Below are 18,365 nucleotides of genomic sequence, written 5' to 3' on the forward strand. Positions count from 1 at the left end.
GCACCTAGGATATATTTGAAAACAGACTCAAAGCCCCCTTTTCCGATGCTCCCCGGAGCCTGGCGGGCTCGGCTCCGGGGCAGCCCTGCAGTCTGGCAGCAGCCCGGGAGAGACATGCTGTTTTGTTTAAATCCTCCACATTCTTTGCCATTTCCCCATTGGCCGGATGGGGCTACCCTCCCCGCCGCGGCCGCTGCTGATGTCAGCCTCGTCGCGTTCGCTCCTCCCGCACCCACCTCCCCGGCCCCAGGCACACTGCAGCTCTGCGCGGACTCTCCGGCCCCAGCGAGGTGGCTGCAAACTCGCGGGCACGCACCGCGCTCGGGGAGCCAAGGGACTCGGGGGAGGGGACGCGCGCGGAAGGCGCCAGCTTCCTCTCGCCCGCCCCTAGCAACAGCCAGTCGAGGTTGGAGGCACCCGGGGCCCCAGCACGGCAGAGCCGAGGGGTGGCGGCGGCGGTTGCTTCCCTTTTCTCCAGCCGAGCCCTGGAACGACTCAGGGACTGGCCCTAAAAAGAGCAGGAAATCTTGTTTACCGCCCGGAGAGAGGAGCCGTTCGAGCCTTTGTCTGGAAAGTCTGCATCTCCGGATCCGGCTGCAATGTGTTCCTGGTGACATTAGCACTGGGCAGACCGGTCGGAGGAGGCGGGTAGCCAGGGTCTGCTCTGCTTTCGAAGGCGGATCGAGAGAGTGACTTTTATGCATTTGTTTTAATTTATGGAAATTTCTTTTTTTCCCCTCCCTCGCTCGCTGCCGGGCATGTCCTGATCCGGCGGCCGCTCCTACCGCCCCAGGCTGCCGATCGTAGCGTTTCCAGCGGGTCTCCCTCCCTCACTCCCGACTTTGCAACACCGCGTTCCGGGAGGACCGACCTCGGCGAGGAAGGAGGCGGGGGAGCCACGAACACCGGACCCAAACCTTGACATGCTCTCGGGAGGAGAGGAGGAAGCCAGGAGCTGAGCGCACCGCGAAGGCTGCTTCGCCGCGGGTTCCGAGGAGCGCCCTGCCTTGCGCCTGGGCGGCAGCCTTGTTGGTCTGGGGGGGCGTCCCCCGCTTCCCGCCTCGGAGGTCCGCGGCCGGCAGGACCATGCTGCTGAAGGAGTACCGGATCTGCATGCCGCTCACTGTGGACGAGGTAGGTGCCGCGCCGGGCCTCGCCCGTTCCCGCCTCCCCCGCCCCGAGGTGCCGGTCTCCCGCCGCCGCCTCTCGGCCCGAGGTCCACTGCGGGTGTCAGGGAAACCCGGGTGGCACATTACCTCCCAAACCAGAGGGTTGGAGGGGGAGGAGGCAGAGGATTTGCCATTTCCACTTATCACCCCAGCGCGGGAGGGCGGCGTTGGGTGGGGCAATGGACTCCAGGTGGGCTCTTTGGAGGCGCCCAGAAACCAGACTGCTGGGGATCACAATGCGCCAAAAGGAGCTGGTGCGCCCCCTCCCTCCAATTAAGAAAACGAATAAAGCAAACCCAAGAACCCAAGCGCGCTCCGTAGTTGGGGTATCGGGAGCCCCCTGCCCTGGCTGTGGGCCCTGCCCTCCTGCCCGCCCTCCGCTGTAAGGTCGGCGTGCGGGGTGCTCTCAGGATCTAGAGGCCCGGAGCCCTGGGGGTCCGTCTAGGCGACTGGTGGTCGCTGCTGGCCTGGGCGCCGCTCCCGCCACGCGCGCGCATCAAGCCTCGGGGACCTGGGTTGTCCTTTTGCAAACCACCTGGATAGGAAACTTTCTGCGTCTCTTGTTTCTTCCGCCGCGGGGAGCGTGGTCTGCGGGCGAACCCGGAGCCGCGGGGGCTGCGGCGCCACCACAGGAGGGCGCTCGAGCACGCGGTGCCGGGCCAGGGTCCCGGCTCCGGGTCCTGCAGCTGCCGGGCGGGGGCTCGGTCTCCAAACGCTACTCGGCTTCCATTCTTCGGATCCCCCCAAGCAGCGAGCTCCATCATCCAGGAAATGGTGACTCATGAGGGTTATTCTGGCCCGGTCTTCCCTTGCGTTCCCCTTCTCCCTCCCCACCTTTTTGGTGATTTCACAACTGCTTAGCGTCTGTCCAGGGACAGCGAGGAAGCGTGAAGCCAGTCGAAGCAATTTGAAACTCACAAGTGTGTTTTGGTGTGGCAACACAAATGAAATCAGCGACCAAACTGTATTCGTATTTAAATACAATGCATTTAAGCGATCAGATATGTTATTGAGTCACTACTTTGTGAAAGGGGAGGTGCATTTTGTAAAAGGTCTATCTTCGTTTGTCATCTGGAACAAATGTTAAGACAAGGTCCTAATACAATCCAAGGCAAGATCAAAGTAGCCCGGAGTTTACAAAAGGTCTCACAGGGACACTGGCTGCTAAGGAGGGCGAGCTCAGCTCCCACCATCACCATCAACCAAGCTTGGGAGTTTGCTGGCCTTTGAGGAGGGTCATGAAGGGTGGAAGCCTTGTGGGTGGGCAGAGGTGTCTTTGGGGTGGGGCTGGGGGGTGAATCTGACCTTGTAAATGGAGAACAGCACAGCTTTGTGGGGCATGAGGGAGGCAAATGAATAGAAAAGGTGGAGATTTTGCACCTCCTGGGAGAACCCTTCAGAGTGGAGGTGTGTATGTGTGTTTGGTCTCCTGAGGATGGATAGGAGTTTGGAATCTCTGAACATGTTGGGACTGCATGAAATGCCCCCAAAATGCAGGTGATAGTCAAGAAAAGAACCAGTTCTAGAATCTTCTCTTTTAGCAACAAAATCTCTTTATGCTGGTTTATTTACATATTTATTTATTTATTGCGGTACTAGTGATTAAACCTAGGAGTGCTCTACCACCAGGCTACATTCCAGCCCTTTTAATATTTTATTTTGAGACAGGGTCTTGTTAAGTTGCTGCAGCCGGCCTCCAAGTTGCCCTTCTGGGGATTACAGGTGTGTCCAGCATGCTGGGCTGGCCTGGTGTTTTTCCCCAGGCGGAGTGCTTCCACAAGTACCCAGTGAAGTAATCTCATTTGAGTGACATAGGAGGAGGCCTTTCTTAACTGGCCAACAAAATCAGACTCCACCTGTACTAAATGTATAATTATAAATTATTTTGTGTATAATTCATTTGGACTAAAACAAGCATGATTCAGTTTCTGTGAGGTCATATGCTGAAGTCATTTTCTACTTTGTCAGAGGAGCAAAGGGGCAATTTACACAGGAGGGAAAGAATTCAGATTAATCAAATCGGATCATGGATAAGGAACGTAGGCCTAGCTTGCCACAAGTTAGGTCCCTGAGCTGAGCTGGTAGCAGATCCTCTGGTCTCCATCACTGCTCCTGGCACCAAGTCCCACTGACCTCACCACTGGACACTGGGAGGCAGCTTAGGTGCCTTTGAAGAAGACCTTCATCATCAGCTTAGCTAGACTTTCGGAGGCTTAGTCTATGCTTCAGTTCTTAATTCACTTTGGACCCAGTTCAACCTATCTGGAACTTCTGCATCTTGCTTCTGTTTAACCACCACAGTTAATTAGTAGCAGTGTCCGGTTTTGTTTTTTTTTTCCCCCAAATGAAGCAAATGCCTGTGTTTTGGAGAGTCAGTGTCTGTTCTTTGTCTCTGACCTTATCATTTGCCTATCTAACCTACTGCTGGTGCTGGGGAGTTAGGGGGCTGCTGTGTTATTATTCATATTTTGCAGATGAGTATACTTGTGTGCTCAAAGCTACACAATTAGTTAACAGCCAAGCCAGGAGAGTCCTGGTTAGGCACATTATTTGTTTTTCCTTAATCTGCTCTTTGCCTGTCAGTAGCATTGAATCCAGGAAAGGGAAAAACTATTCCGTGAAAAGAGATAGTTTCAGCACCCTCAACTAGATGAAAAATCAGAGGCCTTGAATTGTTATAGATTGTACTGACTTCTAATATTTCTCTAGCCTTATTTTAACACATAAAAATGTCCTCCAGTTCTAAGAAAAAAGAAGAGCCATGAGAGATCAAAGAAAATGAAGTTAAAATACAGTCTAGATCAGATGCTGTTGTGTGCAAACATTAATTTTGGGGCTGGGGATGTAGCTCAGTAATAAAACATTTGCCTAGCATGCACAAGAGTCTGGGTTCACTCCCCAGCACAACAACAACAATCATAAACACACACACATATATATATATAGAGAGAGAGACACGTGTGTGTGTGTGTGTGTGTATATATATATATATATATATACACATATATATACATACATCATATACATGTATGTTCATATGTATCTATATATTTTTAAAAAATATACAGATATATATGAATTTTAGAATAAAGAATTACAGCTGAGCATGGTGGCACATGCCTGTAATCCCAGGGACTTGGGAGGCTGAGGCAGGAGGATCTCAAGTTCAATGTCAGCCTCACAACTTAGCAAGGCCCTAAGCAACTTAGCAAGACTCTTGTCTCAAAGTAAAAAAACAAAATGGGCTGGGGATGTGGCTCAGTGGTTAAGTGCCCTTGGTTCAATCCCCAGTATGAAAAAAAAAATTACAAGAGGTAACATCCCATAGATTAATAATAATAAAAAAAAAACTTCATCGGGGTAGCCTCATTTGTGTTAAATGTAGTCCTCTCTGAACTAAATATAAACCTTTTGGAAAATTATGAACAGGGAAGGTCCCTAGGGACTGATGGTTGCTATAAAGAGAAAGTTGTCATTGTCTACATTTGAAGCATTTGGTGACATAGATTCTAGAATTTTAGACTGAGAAGAGCTGTTTAGCAGAGATGGTTTGTACTTGAGCCACTTCATTTTACCAAGAACCCTAGGACTTCAGAAGGCACAGCAGTTGCCATCTCAAGGCTAAGGACAGAATTCAGGCTGGAACCTGGGTCTTCCAGTTTCTGGAGGGAAGCTGTTTAACTGTTAGGCCACAGTGTCTGCAGTTTTCCCCCCTTGGGAAGTCCTTGTTGGAAGACAGTGTTGTCCCTAAGTCCTAGGTGTACAGCAGCTATGCTGGGCAGTCCCTAGATGAAGGTGCTTTGAGGACTCTGACCTTGTGTCTGCTTAAGGGACATATAACAGTATTTGGAACTGGAAGGGTGACTAGGGGACTCTATATTTGGAACTGCTTTCATATAACAAGACACTGGTTGTCTCCAGATGGTATGGTTTTGTGGGCGGCATTTGGATGTGTAGCTTGTGAAAGGTAATAGTGGAGTTTAGGACCTCCTTGCCCTCCCACCGTTCCTTGGGGCTGCTACTGGTCCTAGCATCCTACTCAGCATCCTCAGGATTCCCTGGAGCATGTGGGGGATCATCCCTCCCTGAGAAAGGTACTTATTAGTAAGATAAATGCCTCCACCAGGCGCAGTGTGGAGCACACCTGTCATCCCAGAGGCTAGGGAGTCTAAGGTAGGAGGATCATACTTGGAGGCCAGCCTCAGTAATTTAGTAAGGCCCTTAGCAACTTAGTGAGACCCTGTCTCTGAGTAAAAAATAAAAAGGGCTGGGGGTATGGCTTAGTGGTTAAGCCATACCAAAAGTAAAAAGATAAACACCTCCCACGAGCTAAACACATCCTAAAACTGCCCAAGACAGGCATCCTTCAATTTCTATTACTTCTTTTCTCTCTCTCTCTTTACTGTATAACAGTTCCTGTTGTGATTGCATTAATATTAATGTGTGTACTTTTAGAGATTTGTGGTCTTTAGGGATCTGGTGCACAATGAAGGAAAACAGAAACACTCCCCTCCCCTTTAAGAAATGAAGGAAGAGAAAGAAGAAGGAAAAAAACAACTTTTTCATACAGAATATTATTTTGTTCTTTGCCTGGCAGGGAGCCAGTGCACTTTACCCAGGCTCCTCCGGTCCCTGGAGAGTTCTCTTACGTACATTTCTGAGAACAGATTTGGGATTGGGGTGGTGCCACCTCTGGAGAGACACGAATGGAGATGCCAGAATGCTCCCAGAGCTCCTTGTTCTCAGTGTGAACAATCTATTGTGAAATGCATCTGGAAACACTGGGGCAGAAAGTCTTAAAGGAACTGAAAACGTTGGATAGTATCATTGACTTTGCTGCTTGTACAGAGTGGCACCCTTGAATATAAAGTCCTTAGACCTTCCTCAGAGCTCCCCATCAATGGACTTTGGGAAATGTATTTTTAAGAATGAACACTATTTTGACTTTTTTTTTTTTTTTTGTGGTGCTGGGGATCAAACCCAGGGCCTCACGCATGCCAGGCAAGCGCTCTCCCACGGAGCCTCATTCCCAGCCCAGACCCTCCTTTTATTTTGTGGTTTTGGACCTTTTTCTTTTTCTTTTTTTTTTTTCCTGACTGTTGGTTTAGTGGGAGGGACTGGTGCCAGCTCATGTCTTTGATTTCTGGGTGACCCAGGTAGCTTTTTTGCCTGTTCCACAGCCAGGGACAGTGCTCCTCATGCCACCCGGCTATATTGCAAGGCTGTGTCCTCAGCGGTGAGTGGCAGGGAGGGGAAGGAGGGCAGGATGAGTGTAAACCTTTCACCACTAATGGAGCAGCAAGGGGCAGATGCTGTCCTGCCAGCAGGTCAGCCAAGTTGACTTTGTGCATGAAGGACGCCGTGTTTTCCCTGCGCTTTGGGTGTGCATGACTGTCACATGAAACAGATTCCGGGCCTTGAGGGAAAAAAACCCCACACTGTCCTTAATGAAACCCCAGTTAAAAGTGGTAGTAATTAACTTTTGCTTTTGATTACAAAGACAGCGAGCAAGTCCCCAAGGTTTTTAAAAGTCAAATTAGAAAACCCTGCGTTTGATGGAATGAATATTATTGATATTCAGAGAAAAGCGAGTAGTCTTCCTTTCAGAAAGGCTATTATTTCAAGAGAATGAAGAATACTCTTTTTTTGTAGGTGTTGTTTCCCTCCTTTGGTACTGGCCATCTAACCCAGGGCCTTGTGTGTGCTAAGCATGGGCTCTAACTCTACCTCTGAGTTAGAGGTACACTCTCTACTCTACACTCTCCCAGCCCCTCCAGACAGCTGCAAAAAAATTAATATACTTTCAGAACTCAATCAGAGGTCTCCCCCCGGCACCCTAGAGTGTCTGGGAAGTGTATGCATGGGGGAGGGATCACAAAATTGTTGTTTTTATTCTTATTTATTTATTTATTTACTGGTACTGGAGATTGAACCCAGGACCACTTTATCACTGAGCTGCATCCTCAGTCCTTCTTGTTTCTTAATTTCTTCTTTTGAGTCAGGTTCTTACTACGTTGCTTAGGGTCTAAGTTACTGAGGTTGGCTTTGAACTTGTGATCCTCCTGCCTCAGCTTCCCATGCTTGTTTTTATTTTTTAAAATATAAAAAGTATATGCACAATGACAGACAGTCGGTGTGTTTTTCAGGAGTAGTAATTACTGGAAAAAAATATGTCCAGGTTTTTTTTTGCTGTAGTCACCTGAGTGAGGGCACAGGTGCCCTGGGAGGCCTGAGGGACTCTGGCCTGATTTCTGTGGCTTAGAGGTCTGCGGGGTTCAGGCATTTCTGAAACCCATTCTGAAAACTAGGCAACACTCCCGCCCCTGTTGGGAGAAAAAGACTGAATTCTAAAAAACAGCTGATTTATGGAGAAGTCAGGACAGTTGTACGCATTTTTGGCAAATTCCATCCCTGGGAGAGAAAAGGCAGATTTCAGAGTGCAGACTGCCAACCACCTGGCCTGTCTCACCCTGGAAATCAGGAATTTTGTGGGATTCCCAAGTGGAGATGTTTTCATAGGTTAACAAGACCAAGTATATGATAAATATTAAAACTACCAACCAATTTTAAATGTAAAGTTCTTTGAAAGAAATTATCTTGGAAATTTTACTTTTCATTCTATACAAACTCCAGTATATAGAAAAGTGCAGTTCATACAAACAGGGTTGCAGGGGCGCACCTCCAGGGGCACTATTTGCATGGAACCCAGTGGGAATGGAGGCTGGCAACCAGCCAGCTGCTTTTGTCTGCCCGTCACCCGCCCAGCCACTGCCAGTGTCATGCTTCAGCTTGACAATCTAGAGCAAGCTTGTGAGTCTATAAGGGGAATGTCATCTCAGAATCATCTTTCTAGATCATTCCATCCTGGGCTGGGGATAGAGCTCAGGATAGAGTGCTTGCCCAGTATGTGCAAGTATGGGTTCAGTTTCCCAGCACTGCAATAAATAAATAAAATAAAATAGTTTCCCTTATTATTTTCTTTTCTTTTTTTTTTATTTTAATATTTATTGTTTAGTTTTTTTGGCGGACACAACATCTTTGTTTGTATGTGGTGCTGAGGATCGAACCCTGGCCGCACGCATGCCAGGCGAGCGCGCTACCGCTTGAGCCACATCCCCAGCCCCTCCCCTATTATTTTCTATCTCCATTTCCCCATGTGCTGATTTTCCTCTTGGCATTGATCCTAATTCGTTCTTATTTTGTTATTCGTTTCCAAGGTCATCTTTTCAACAGGTCGTCCACATGAGAAGACACTGATACAATAGTTTAACTTATTTTCTTTGCATATTGAATCCTAGTGTGCATTTCCCACTCCCAGCACATCTCAGGCACTGGCCACTTGCAGGGCTCAAGCGCCACATGTGGCCTGTGGTTGTCACATGGACAATGCAGTTCTGCTCAGCAGAGGGTCCCACACAGGGTAAATACATGCTGGATGGATGGATGGAAACTGGGAAAGCCAGAAACTGGTGGGAAATCTGACCTTAAATATCTTTCTTTATACTGTTTAAAATTTTTCTGTTTAGGGGCTGGGGTTGTGGCTCAGCAGTAGAGCACTTGCCTAGCACGTGGGGGGCCCTGGGTTCGAACCTCAGCACCACATATACATCAATAAGATAAAGGTATTGTGTCCAACTACAACTAAAAAAAAAAAAAAATTCTGTTTAAAAAGTTTTGGGCTGGGGTTGCTCAGCAGTGGAGTGTTCGCCTGGCATGCGTGGGGTACTGGGTTCGATCCTCAGCACCACATAAAATACAATAAAGATATTGTGTCCTCTTATGATTAAAAAAACAAAAAGTTTCAACCACCTAAAATTTTACCAACTAGAGATTCTTTTATGTTAAAAAAACCATCCTCCTTTAAAAATTCCTTTGCAACACCCCTGAGAGGCTTGAAGTCCGTCATTCCAAGGAGTTAAGCAATCTGGCTTCTTTCCTTCCAACTTCCAGAGGAATATTATTTTTTTTTAATTACTATGTACCAGACCAGTGGTTTAAAGCAGCATCCGTCTTGTCATCTCCCGGTTTCTATCTGCATATGACCTGGCTGGATTCTCCGCTGAGGGTCCCAAAGCTGAAATCAAGGTCCCCCTCTGGCTGCCTTTCTTTCTGGAGCTTGGAGTTCTCTTCCAAGCCTGTATGGTTGTTGGCAGAATTCAGTGTCTTGTATTGTAGAACCAAGGTTGCTGGCCATCAATTAGAAAATGGCTCTGAGAGGCCACATGCCATTTCCTGCTCTGTGGCCTCCTTCACAGCCTGGCACTTTGTTCTTTCAAGGTCAACAGTTGAGCTTCTGCTTCAACGTTGAGTCCCTCTTCTCTCTTTTTCTGCAAGTACTCACCTGGTTAGGCTAGGCCCACCATATTCAAGGGAGGGGGATTGTGCCTGTGCAGGGTGTGCCCTCCAGGCAGCAGGAATCTTGGGGGACCATTCTGCTCACCACCTGGAGATTAGTGAAGTGAAAGTCTTCTCTGGAGGACAGAAGTAGTTATTTCTTGAATCTATAAAATTAGGGATATGGAAGTTCTAGGTTGGCCCTTTGGGCATCATGAAACTATTAATTTTTTTTCGGTACTGGGGATTGAACTTGGGGGCCCTCAACCACTGAGCCACATCCCCAGCTCTATTTTTTGTATTTTATTTAGAAACAGGGTCTCACTGAGTTGCTTAGCGCCTTGTTTTTGCTGAGGCTGGCTTTGAACTCGCCATTCTCCTGCCTCAGTTCCTGAGCTGCTGGAACTACAGGCGTGCGCCCCCATGCCCTGCATGAAGGTATTCTTTCCACAGATACTTTATTGAAACTCCTGCCGGGAGGACGTAATAAACAAGGCAGATGCGATCCCTGGCCTTCTTGAGCTCACAGGCCAGAGGACATTGGAGAAGATTGGAGATGGTTGCACAATTCTGTATCTACATCAAAAACTTTGAATTGGTATTAAAATACATCTCAATAAGGCTTTTTTTTTTTTTTTAATAGAGATGCTTATAAATTTGTTTCAGCAGTATAGACACCTATGTTCACAGAGGATCATTGATAGAAAGTGCTGACTGGGATATGAGTGAATTGAGAAGTTATGATCCCTGTCCTCAAGGAGATGGCTCTGGTTGTCCCGAATTTAAATGGCCTTCTGAAGGGAGCTTGCCCTCTTCCACAGCAGTGTGGGAAAAATATCTGCCAGATTTGGACCAGAATGACCGCAATGTAGGTCAGAACATAATACTTAGGGGAAAAAAATAATCACAGCTTGAAAGCTGTCCTATGGCCAACCGCAGGGCTGCAGAGTACCAGGGGGCCCTTCACTGACAGAGCATCCCTCCCCCAACATAGGGATCAGAAGGGGGGCAGAGACTGCTGGCCATCCTGAGCCAGAGGAACAGCCCCTCGGAACTCAGGTCTGTTCTGGAATTGGCTCCAGGGGCACCTCTGCCCCACATGTGCATTGACTGGGACAGCAGAATGAATCCTGGAATCCACAGCTCGGAGACGTCTGTACTGGGAGGAGAGTCCTTTGCCATACTTGTGTTTGGTAGATGACCTTCAAACTTCTGATCATGGGCTTTATTCCAAAGGTGGCTGTGTCTCAGTACCCAGGTTAGGCTGGGCCAATCTCCCAGGATGGCCCATCTCTAGAAGAAAGTCTCAAGGCAGGGGATACACTGTCGTGGCCACTGGCTTCAAACCAACGACAGAGGAAGGATTCTGGGGTCACCCACCACTTCCTGGCTGGCTGCAATGTCATGTAAGGCTGTTTATTGACTTAGAGACACTGAATTTGGAGCTCACCAAGATTTTGACATCAAATATTAAAGTGACTCATTCTTTAATTTCCCAGCACTTTGACCTAAAGGGCCTGTTCTGAAACCCTGTTTCAGACGTGAGTAGAAGTTGACTCATATCTACACAAGGAGCCAACCAAGTTCTTGATCACATTTCTCTAATGACTTTGGATCTTTTTTCTCTTTTTTATTTGTTCTTCTTAAGTTTGGGTGAAGCATGACCTTCCAAACTTCGTCATCATCTTTTATTCCTTTAGTGATCTCTCGAACCATCTATAGGATATTGTTTCTCTCCCAGACTGAATCATCTGGAGAAGAGAGGCCAAACAGACGTAATTTGATGACAGCCTATAATAATGTTGTTTAAGTACCTAATCTAGCGGCTAATCTCCCAAGATTGCTCCCCTACCCCATGTCATTCATACATGTACACACACGCACACGCACACACCCCACACAGGTCTGATCCCTGGATTTCTGAGCACTTTGTGCACTTATTTAAAAGAAAAGTTATTAACTGAGGAATGAGAAATCCCTATTAACTTGGGTGCTGCTATAATTAAGTTGTTTAAGTTTTCAAATATACTAGGTCTATTTGCTGGACTTTTTTTTGGAGGGGGTGTGTGCAGGGTTTCATTAAGTTGCTTAGGACCTTGCTAAGTTGCTGAGGCTGGCTTTGAACTTGGATCCTCCTGCTTCACCCGCTCTCATCTGCTGGGATTACAGGCGTGCACCACTGCGCCAGGCTGGATGTTTTATATTTCTCAACACCTCTCCATTATTTTCTAGTTTTAATTATATAGCAGAATATATTTCTTTATTCTTTTTCTTTCTTTTAAGGTGCTGGCCTTTGAATCTAGGGCTTCAGGCATGCTAGGCAGGTGCTCTACCACTGAACTATATCCTCAGTGCTATTTTTTATTCTTAAAATGACATCTGTTAAAATTAATTAAAAAAATGACATCTGTCTCTGGCGAAAAAAGAAAATGATTACAACTTGTGTAGTCATTTTACAGAGACAATGATATGACCTGTTCATGAGTCTTGTACCAGGTTTCCTGAAAAGTCTTGCGTGGGACTAGAGTGCCCGGATAGCTGAGGGGTGCCCGCCTCATCCTGCATATCTGAACCATCTCTGCCTCTGTGTCTATGCACATTGTGAAAGCACTTGCCCTGCTCTCGATGGTAATGGTGAGGAGCTAGACAGTTGTCCTGTGTCACAGATCTTGGTCAAGTGTGGCCTGGCAGCAGTTTTGCTGTTGTGTTTATAATGAAATAGTCAGCTCTGTATTCCTTGGCACTGCATCTTATAAAGGATCTGTTTGGAAACTGTGGGTGTTAAAACTTTGTGGTTTTTTTTTGGCACCAGTGATTAAACCCAGAGGCGCTTAACCACTGAGCCACATCCCTAGCCCTTTTTATTTTTAATTTTGAGACAGGGTGTGACTAAGTTGCTTAGGGCCTTGCTAAATTGCTGAGGCTAATTTGTGATCTTCCTGCCTCAGCCTCCAGAGTCCCTGGGATTATGTGCATGTGCCACTGTGCCTGGCTAAAACTTGGTTTCTTTCTAAGCGTGCCTGGGGCCTTGAGTTCAATCCCCAGCATCACACACACATACACACACAAAAAAAAAAAAAAAAAAAAAAGAAAGAGAGAGAGAGAAAGAAAATTTGGTTTCAATTTTATGTTCTTGGACTTATAGGAGTCAATTTTCATATGCAAAGGAGGGAAAGCGAGAAATTGCATTTGTTGAGAGACTTCCTGTTTCTCTTAGACTTCAGAAAAGTCTTATGAGTTAGATATTATCCTACCCATTTTACAGATGGGGATCATGGCTAGTCAACAGCAGACCTAGATTGACACCTGAGCTCATCCAACTCCTTAGCTAAACATCCCAGGGCTCTTTCTTCTACCCAGTTCTGCCTTTCTGAGATTCCTAACGGTAGAAAGGAACTTTCGAGATTATCCAGTTGTTTCATAATAAAAAAAACTCAATTTCATAGAGAATAAATTCAGGATTACCAAAGGAATAATTATGTCACAGCAAGAGGAAAAAAGTGGTCCATAAGTTTAATCTTGTATTAAAAGGTTCAATTTTGGGATGTACCTGTGGCAGAAAGGACCTGGGTTTTTTTTGATCTCCAGCACCAAGGGTGGGGGGGGAGGAAAAAAAATCAGTTTTACCTAAGTATTAAACCAAGTGACATTCCTCTGTTCAACTAAAATAAATGAATCATATTCCTCTTTGAAATAACTTTTGTACTTCATGCTCCAAAAAGAGAACCACCTCTACGCTCTTAAATTACTCCTTTTAATGGCAATAAAAACCCTTGGCATTCACAGGCCTCATGTGCAAGCTCTCATGAGCGCTTGTGAGTTCCTCCAAATTGGTGTCTGAGGATAACGACTGGATCAGACAAGCGTGCTGTGCTTCCATACGTTTAGTGGAAAACTTAAAATTGCATGTGGAGGCAGGCAAATTGGGAGGTATTAAAATGATCAGGTACCACTCACGGTTATGGAGTTACCATTCCAGCTGAGATGTTGCTCCTTGGAAGTTTTTGGCTCACTTTTATTTACTAGCATCGCCTCCTGAGCCAGTTGACAAGTTAATATCCTTCTCTCACAGTCACACTGTGTGGACTAAAATAAATGTTTCACTTGATAAGATTGCTATTTTGAGGAGCTGTAGCTCAGTGGTAGAGCATTGCTTAGCATGTTCAAGGCCCTGGCTTCAATTCCCAGCACCGCAGATAAATAAATAAATGAAAATAAAGATTTTAAAAATTTAAAACTATATATATATGTATATTTTGAAAATGGAGCTCTAAAAGACTTTTTTCAGAAATTGAGAATTCTTACAAAGACATTTACCATGATCAAGAATGTTAATGATAGGGCCGGGGTTGTGGCTCAGCCAGTAGAGAGCTTGCCTAGTATGCGTAAGGCCCTGGGTTTGATCTCAGCACCAACCATATAAAAATAAATAAATAAACGAAAGGTATTGTGTCTGACTACAAGCAAAAGTAAATATTTTTTAAAAAGAATGTTAATAATAGTTAGTATAGCGAATTTTATGCCATGTATTTGACTGTAATTTTCTTTTTCTTCTTTTTTTTTAGTACTGCGGGTTGAATCCAGGGATGTTTAATCAGGGAGCCACATCTCCAGCCCTTTTTTATTTAGATAGGGTCTTGCTGAGTTGTTTAGGGCCTCGCTAAATTGCTGAGGCTTTGAACTCACAATCCTCCTGCTTCAGCCTCCTGAGCCACTGGGATTACAGGCGTGCTCGGGGGCCCTTCACTGCAATTTTCAAAAATAAAAAAATCAGGGCTGGGGTTGTGGCTCAGTGGTAGAGCATTTGCCTAGCACGTGTGAGGCCCTGGGTTCCATCCTCAGAACCACATAAAAATAAATAAAATAAAGTTAAAATAAAAATAAAAAATAAAATATCGGAAAGTGGCAAGGATGTACAGGTGCAGTTAAGTGTGGTCCCCTTCCAATAGTTTAGGTTTTAACGTGTTTATTTCCATTACTGATAACATCTGTGACTGTCCTCTGAGGAATCTGAGGAAGGGTTTCTTCTGTTGTTTTCAGCATATTTGATAAACATACATTTCATTTCATTTATTTTAAACATTATTTTAGTTGTCAATGGGCCTTTATTTTGCTTAGGTGCTCAGGATCGAACCCAGTGCCTCAGACATGCTAGGCAAGCACTCTACCACTGAACCACAGCCACAGCCCCTAAACCTACATTTTAGTGTCATTAAGTGCACTCACATTGTTGGGTAATTATTGCCATCATTGTGTTAGTCTGTACTGTGTCACTGTAACCAAATATCCAATATAACCAACTTGAAAAGAGTTTATTTCATCTTACAGTTGGGGAGTTTTTTTCAATCCCTGGTCGGTTGGCTTGTTGCTCTGGGCCTGTGGGGAGGCAGTACTTCGTGGTGGGAGCACATGGCTAGGAAGCAAAGAGAGGAGGAAGGTGAAGGCCCAATATCTCCTCAGGGGGAACACTCTCCCAGGGACCTAACTTCCTCCCGACAGGCCCCACCTCTTAAAGGTTCCACACCTCCCGATGGTGTCTTAGTTTGGTGACCAAGTCTTCTATACGTGGGCCTTTGGAGGGACACATATCCAAACCATCGGGACCATGCACTTTCAGAACACTCTTTAACTGACAAAACTGTACATCAAACACTGACTTCTCATTTCCCATCTCCCATGCCTCTGGCAACCACTCATCTACTTTGTGTTGCAAAGAATCAGACTCCTTTGTAGGTGGTCAATTTTTTTTTTAAGCATTGGCTCTATTTTATTTTAAACTCATACATCTTGAAACAAACTGAAAAAACCTAAATTAAGGAATTTAAGTAGTTTTTTTTTTTTTTTTTTTCTGAACTCTGCCTTCTTTAAAGAAGGAAAATGACAAGATGGGCCGGTATGTGTTTTGAATAGCATTAATGAATCAATGAGTGACCTACTCCTTTGCAGCAATAGCCGAAGTGCTTGACAATTTTAATTCAGGAGAACTACTGTGTTGTGATTGAACAGAACAAATGCATTTTGTTCAGAATATTTACTAAAGCAGGTGAAAGTACTGATGCATTTTAGAAGCATTTCAGATGAGCAGGGTTGGCATAGACAAGTGTTCTACTAAAGTAGAAGACAGAATATTTGATGAAAGATAATGCTTTATTCCTGAACAAGGTAGAAGTAGACATTAATTGGACTCTTTCTCTGAGGAAGAAAGTGCAGTTAAAATGTTAGCTTATTTTCTTAGAATTTTATAAATGTTTAACCTAGGAGAAAAAAAGAGTTTAAGTCAGTCTGATGGCTTATTAATAAATTAACTTTGTTACATTTTCATTCTTGTCAATTCTCCTAGCGATGTCTACAAATAGAGCTTTCAATTCACTAAACTCACTTGCTAATGGCCTAGATTTCATTAGATTTTTTTTTTTTTTTTCTTTTGAGACAGTCTTGCTATTTCCCTGGCTGGTCTTGAACTCCTGGGCCCAAGCAATCCCCCTGCCTCAGCCTCCTGAGTAGCTGGGGCTACAGCTTGGACATCTTGAAAACGGGGGTCATCAGTAAAGAATTTTGTGCTTGAGGCCGGGCGCTGACAGCAGCATGGGAGGCTGAGACAGAAGGATCACAAGTTCAAGGGCAGCCTCAGCAAAACAAAGCACTAAGCAACTCAGTGAGACCCTGTCTCTAAATAAAATACAAAATAGGGCTGGGGGTGTGGCTCAGAGGTCGAGTGCCCCTGAGTTCAATCCCTGGTACCAAAAAAAAAAAAAAAAAAAAAAAAAAAAGAATTTTATGCTTGAACCCATTAGTGTATCTTCTGAAATCTGTAAATTCACCATAGTTAGTGCTCTGGGAACATAGGAACATTTCGCTGAGTTTGTCCTGATCTGATGCGGATGAAGAGCCTCATGTGACCTTGACATCATACATGCGTCACCATTCTGGATGATTCTATTCTTCATAGAAACTCTGTGGTGGCCCACAGTGGTTTTCAGTCCTTAAAGAATGCTGTGAAAATAGATGGTTCTTTCGTTTAATGAGACAGGTTTAAAGATATGAAAGGGGTTATTTAATCCTCCCACTCCCAAGGGCAAAGAGTGTGGTAACTAGAATTGCATTTGGTCTTCCGGGTACACGTTGTACCTGGCAAGCTGGAGACTCAAACCCTGGCCTATTGAAGGCTGTGACCAGTTCTGATTTTTTGATAGGATGCTTTTGCCCCTCAGAAAGAGGCACTGTGTCCAAATGAAAAATTTTCAGATTCAAGATTGAATTGCTCACCTCTTCTGGATCGGGCCTGACGGAAACTTGGCCGTGGCTGAGTGTAATTATGGTTTTGGGGTGGGATGACTATGGCGCTGCAGATAGGGATGCATTTAGGCACGCTTTCTTGCCAGGATCTGGCTGAAAAGGAGCTGGGGGGGGGTTGTTTTCTTTAAAAATAATAATTAGGCAATTAGTTGTCCAAATGGAATAATCCCCTTAAGCCTTTTCAAGGAAAGCACTTCCGAAGGGTCAAGTCTGTTTAAAATCAGCCATTATTTACCGAGGTGCTCGGCCCTTCGCCTACATTCTTCGAGGTGTTGTTTCTCTCTTTTTTTCAAATATTGGCTCTATTTGTCAGGAACCATCTTGTTTTTTTAAGGAGGGGGTTCAGGACTGGTTCTGAGATCAAAAGCAGCCACATCACCGGGCTGCCAGCAGCTTCCTTGTGGACTCATGCTAAGGACTTCCTCAGGGTTGGCCTGAAGGTGGAACGGCCCCAAGGGCCTTCCAGGCCCTTTTTATGTTGGAGACAAGTTAAGAAAAAAGTAAGAAGATGTATGGGGCATGTGGGAGCCAGGGTTAATGGATTGTGGTTTGGGGCCTGGAGCCCAGGCCTGTGCTGAAGGCTTCAGGGCTCAGCATCTGTCACCGTGGGCACCTCTCAGAGTCCCAGGCTGGGGAGACCTGCCCATCCTGACACAGACTGGACGGCTTTCCCTATCACCCCTAGACTCACATGTGGGTGTGTCTGTCTGCAAGCAGGACAGGTCAGCTTCCTTTCTGCTTTCCTTGGATCTTTTTGGATTGCAAATTGGCCACACCTCAAAATGTTGACACTGTAAATTCTGGCAATGCCCCTCCCTTCCCACGGGAAATATCATCCCTGAAAAGAGAGAGCAGTGCTTTCATATGTGATATTCCTTCCACCTTTCTCTGTTCTTTTACTTAACTAGTTATCACCTTTGAGTTTTATCTGCCTGAGCCAAAGTAACTATAAATAGCCCTACTTTGGGGTTTTGAGCCAGTCTCACCAAATTGCTCAGGTTGGTCTCAAATTTGTGATGCTCCTGAGTAGCTGGGATTACAGGAGTGTGCCAATGTCAGTCAGCGGTTTGGAGGCTGTTTTCCAGGTGGCCCTTGGGAAGACCAGAGGTATCCCTAGGATCTGAGTTTGCTCAGTGGCAATGTTGTGGCATAGTAAAACGTGCTGGGGCTCGTGCATCTGCAGCCTGCGGGGACTGTACGTTGCTGATTTAACCTTGTGCTCCAGGCCTGATGTTTCTGTTGCTATGGCAGTGCGCCTGTTGCTTGGTGTCAAGATGGCCATTGAAAATAGATAGGCCAAAATAACGGCTGAACAGGTGTCCGTGCCCCGTGAACTTGTTTGTAAAACTATTTTCTCAAGAAGACCAGTGCAAAGAAATCACACAACTGTGCCCTTCGCTGCATTTTTATAGTTTAGTGTGGGTTTTCTTTTCTTTTTTTTTTTCGTTTCCTTTAACACATTCCTCCCCCCTTTCCGTTTTATTTATAGACTTTTTCCTCCTTCGAGTAGTGCTATGCCAATTTTCTGTAGTAACACCAGAAGATTTCAGCTCGTTTCATTTAGCA

The 18,365-nt window shown here is 45.5% G+C and overlaps 1 protein-coding gene across 1 annotated transcript in view; it reads left to right on the forward strand.

Moving 5' to 3' along the window:
• The first annotated feature begins 255 nt into the window (after positions 1 to 255).
• Pitpnc1 (phosphatidylinositol transfer protein cytoplasmic 1) overlaps positions 256 to 18,365 on the forward strand; it is a 253,486-nt gene continuing 235,376 nt past the window's right edge. The window contains exon 1 of the mRNA XM_076871332.2: positions 256 to 1,134. Within this exon, the coding sequence (XP_076727447.1) occupies positions 1,087 to 1,134 (48 nt within the window). The 5' untranslated portion in view covers positions 256 to 1,086. The remainder of the gene's footprint in view (positions 1,135 to 18,365) is intronic.

Source organism: Callospermophilus lateralis, chromosome 11 (assembly GCF_048772815.1).
Source record: "Callospermophilus lateralis isolate mCalLat2 chromosome 11, mCalLat2.hap1, whole genome shotgun sequence".
NCBI classification, from domain to species: Eukaryota; Metazoa; Chordata; class Mammalia; order Rodentia; family Sciuridae; genus Callospermophilus; species Callospermophilus lateralis.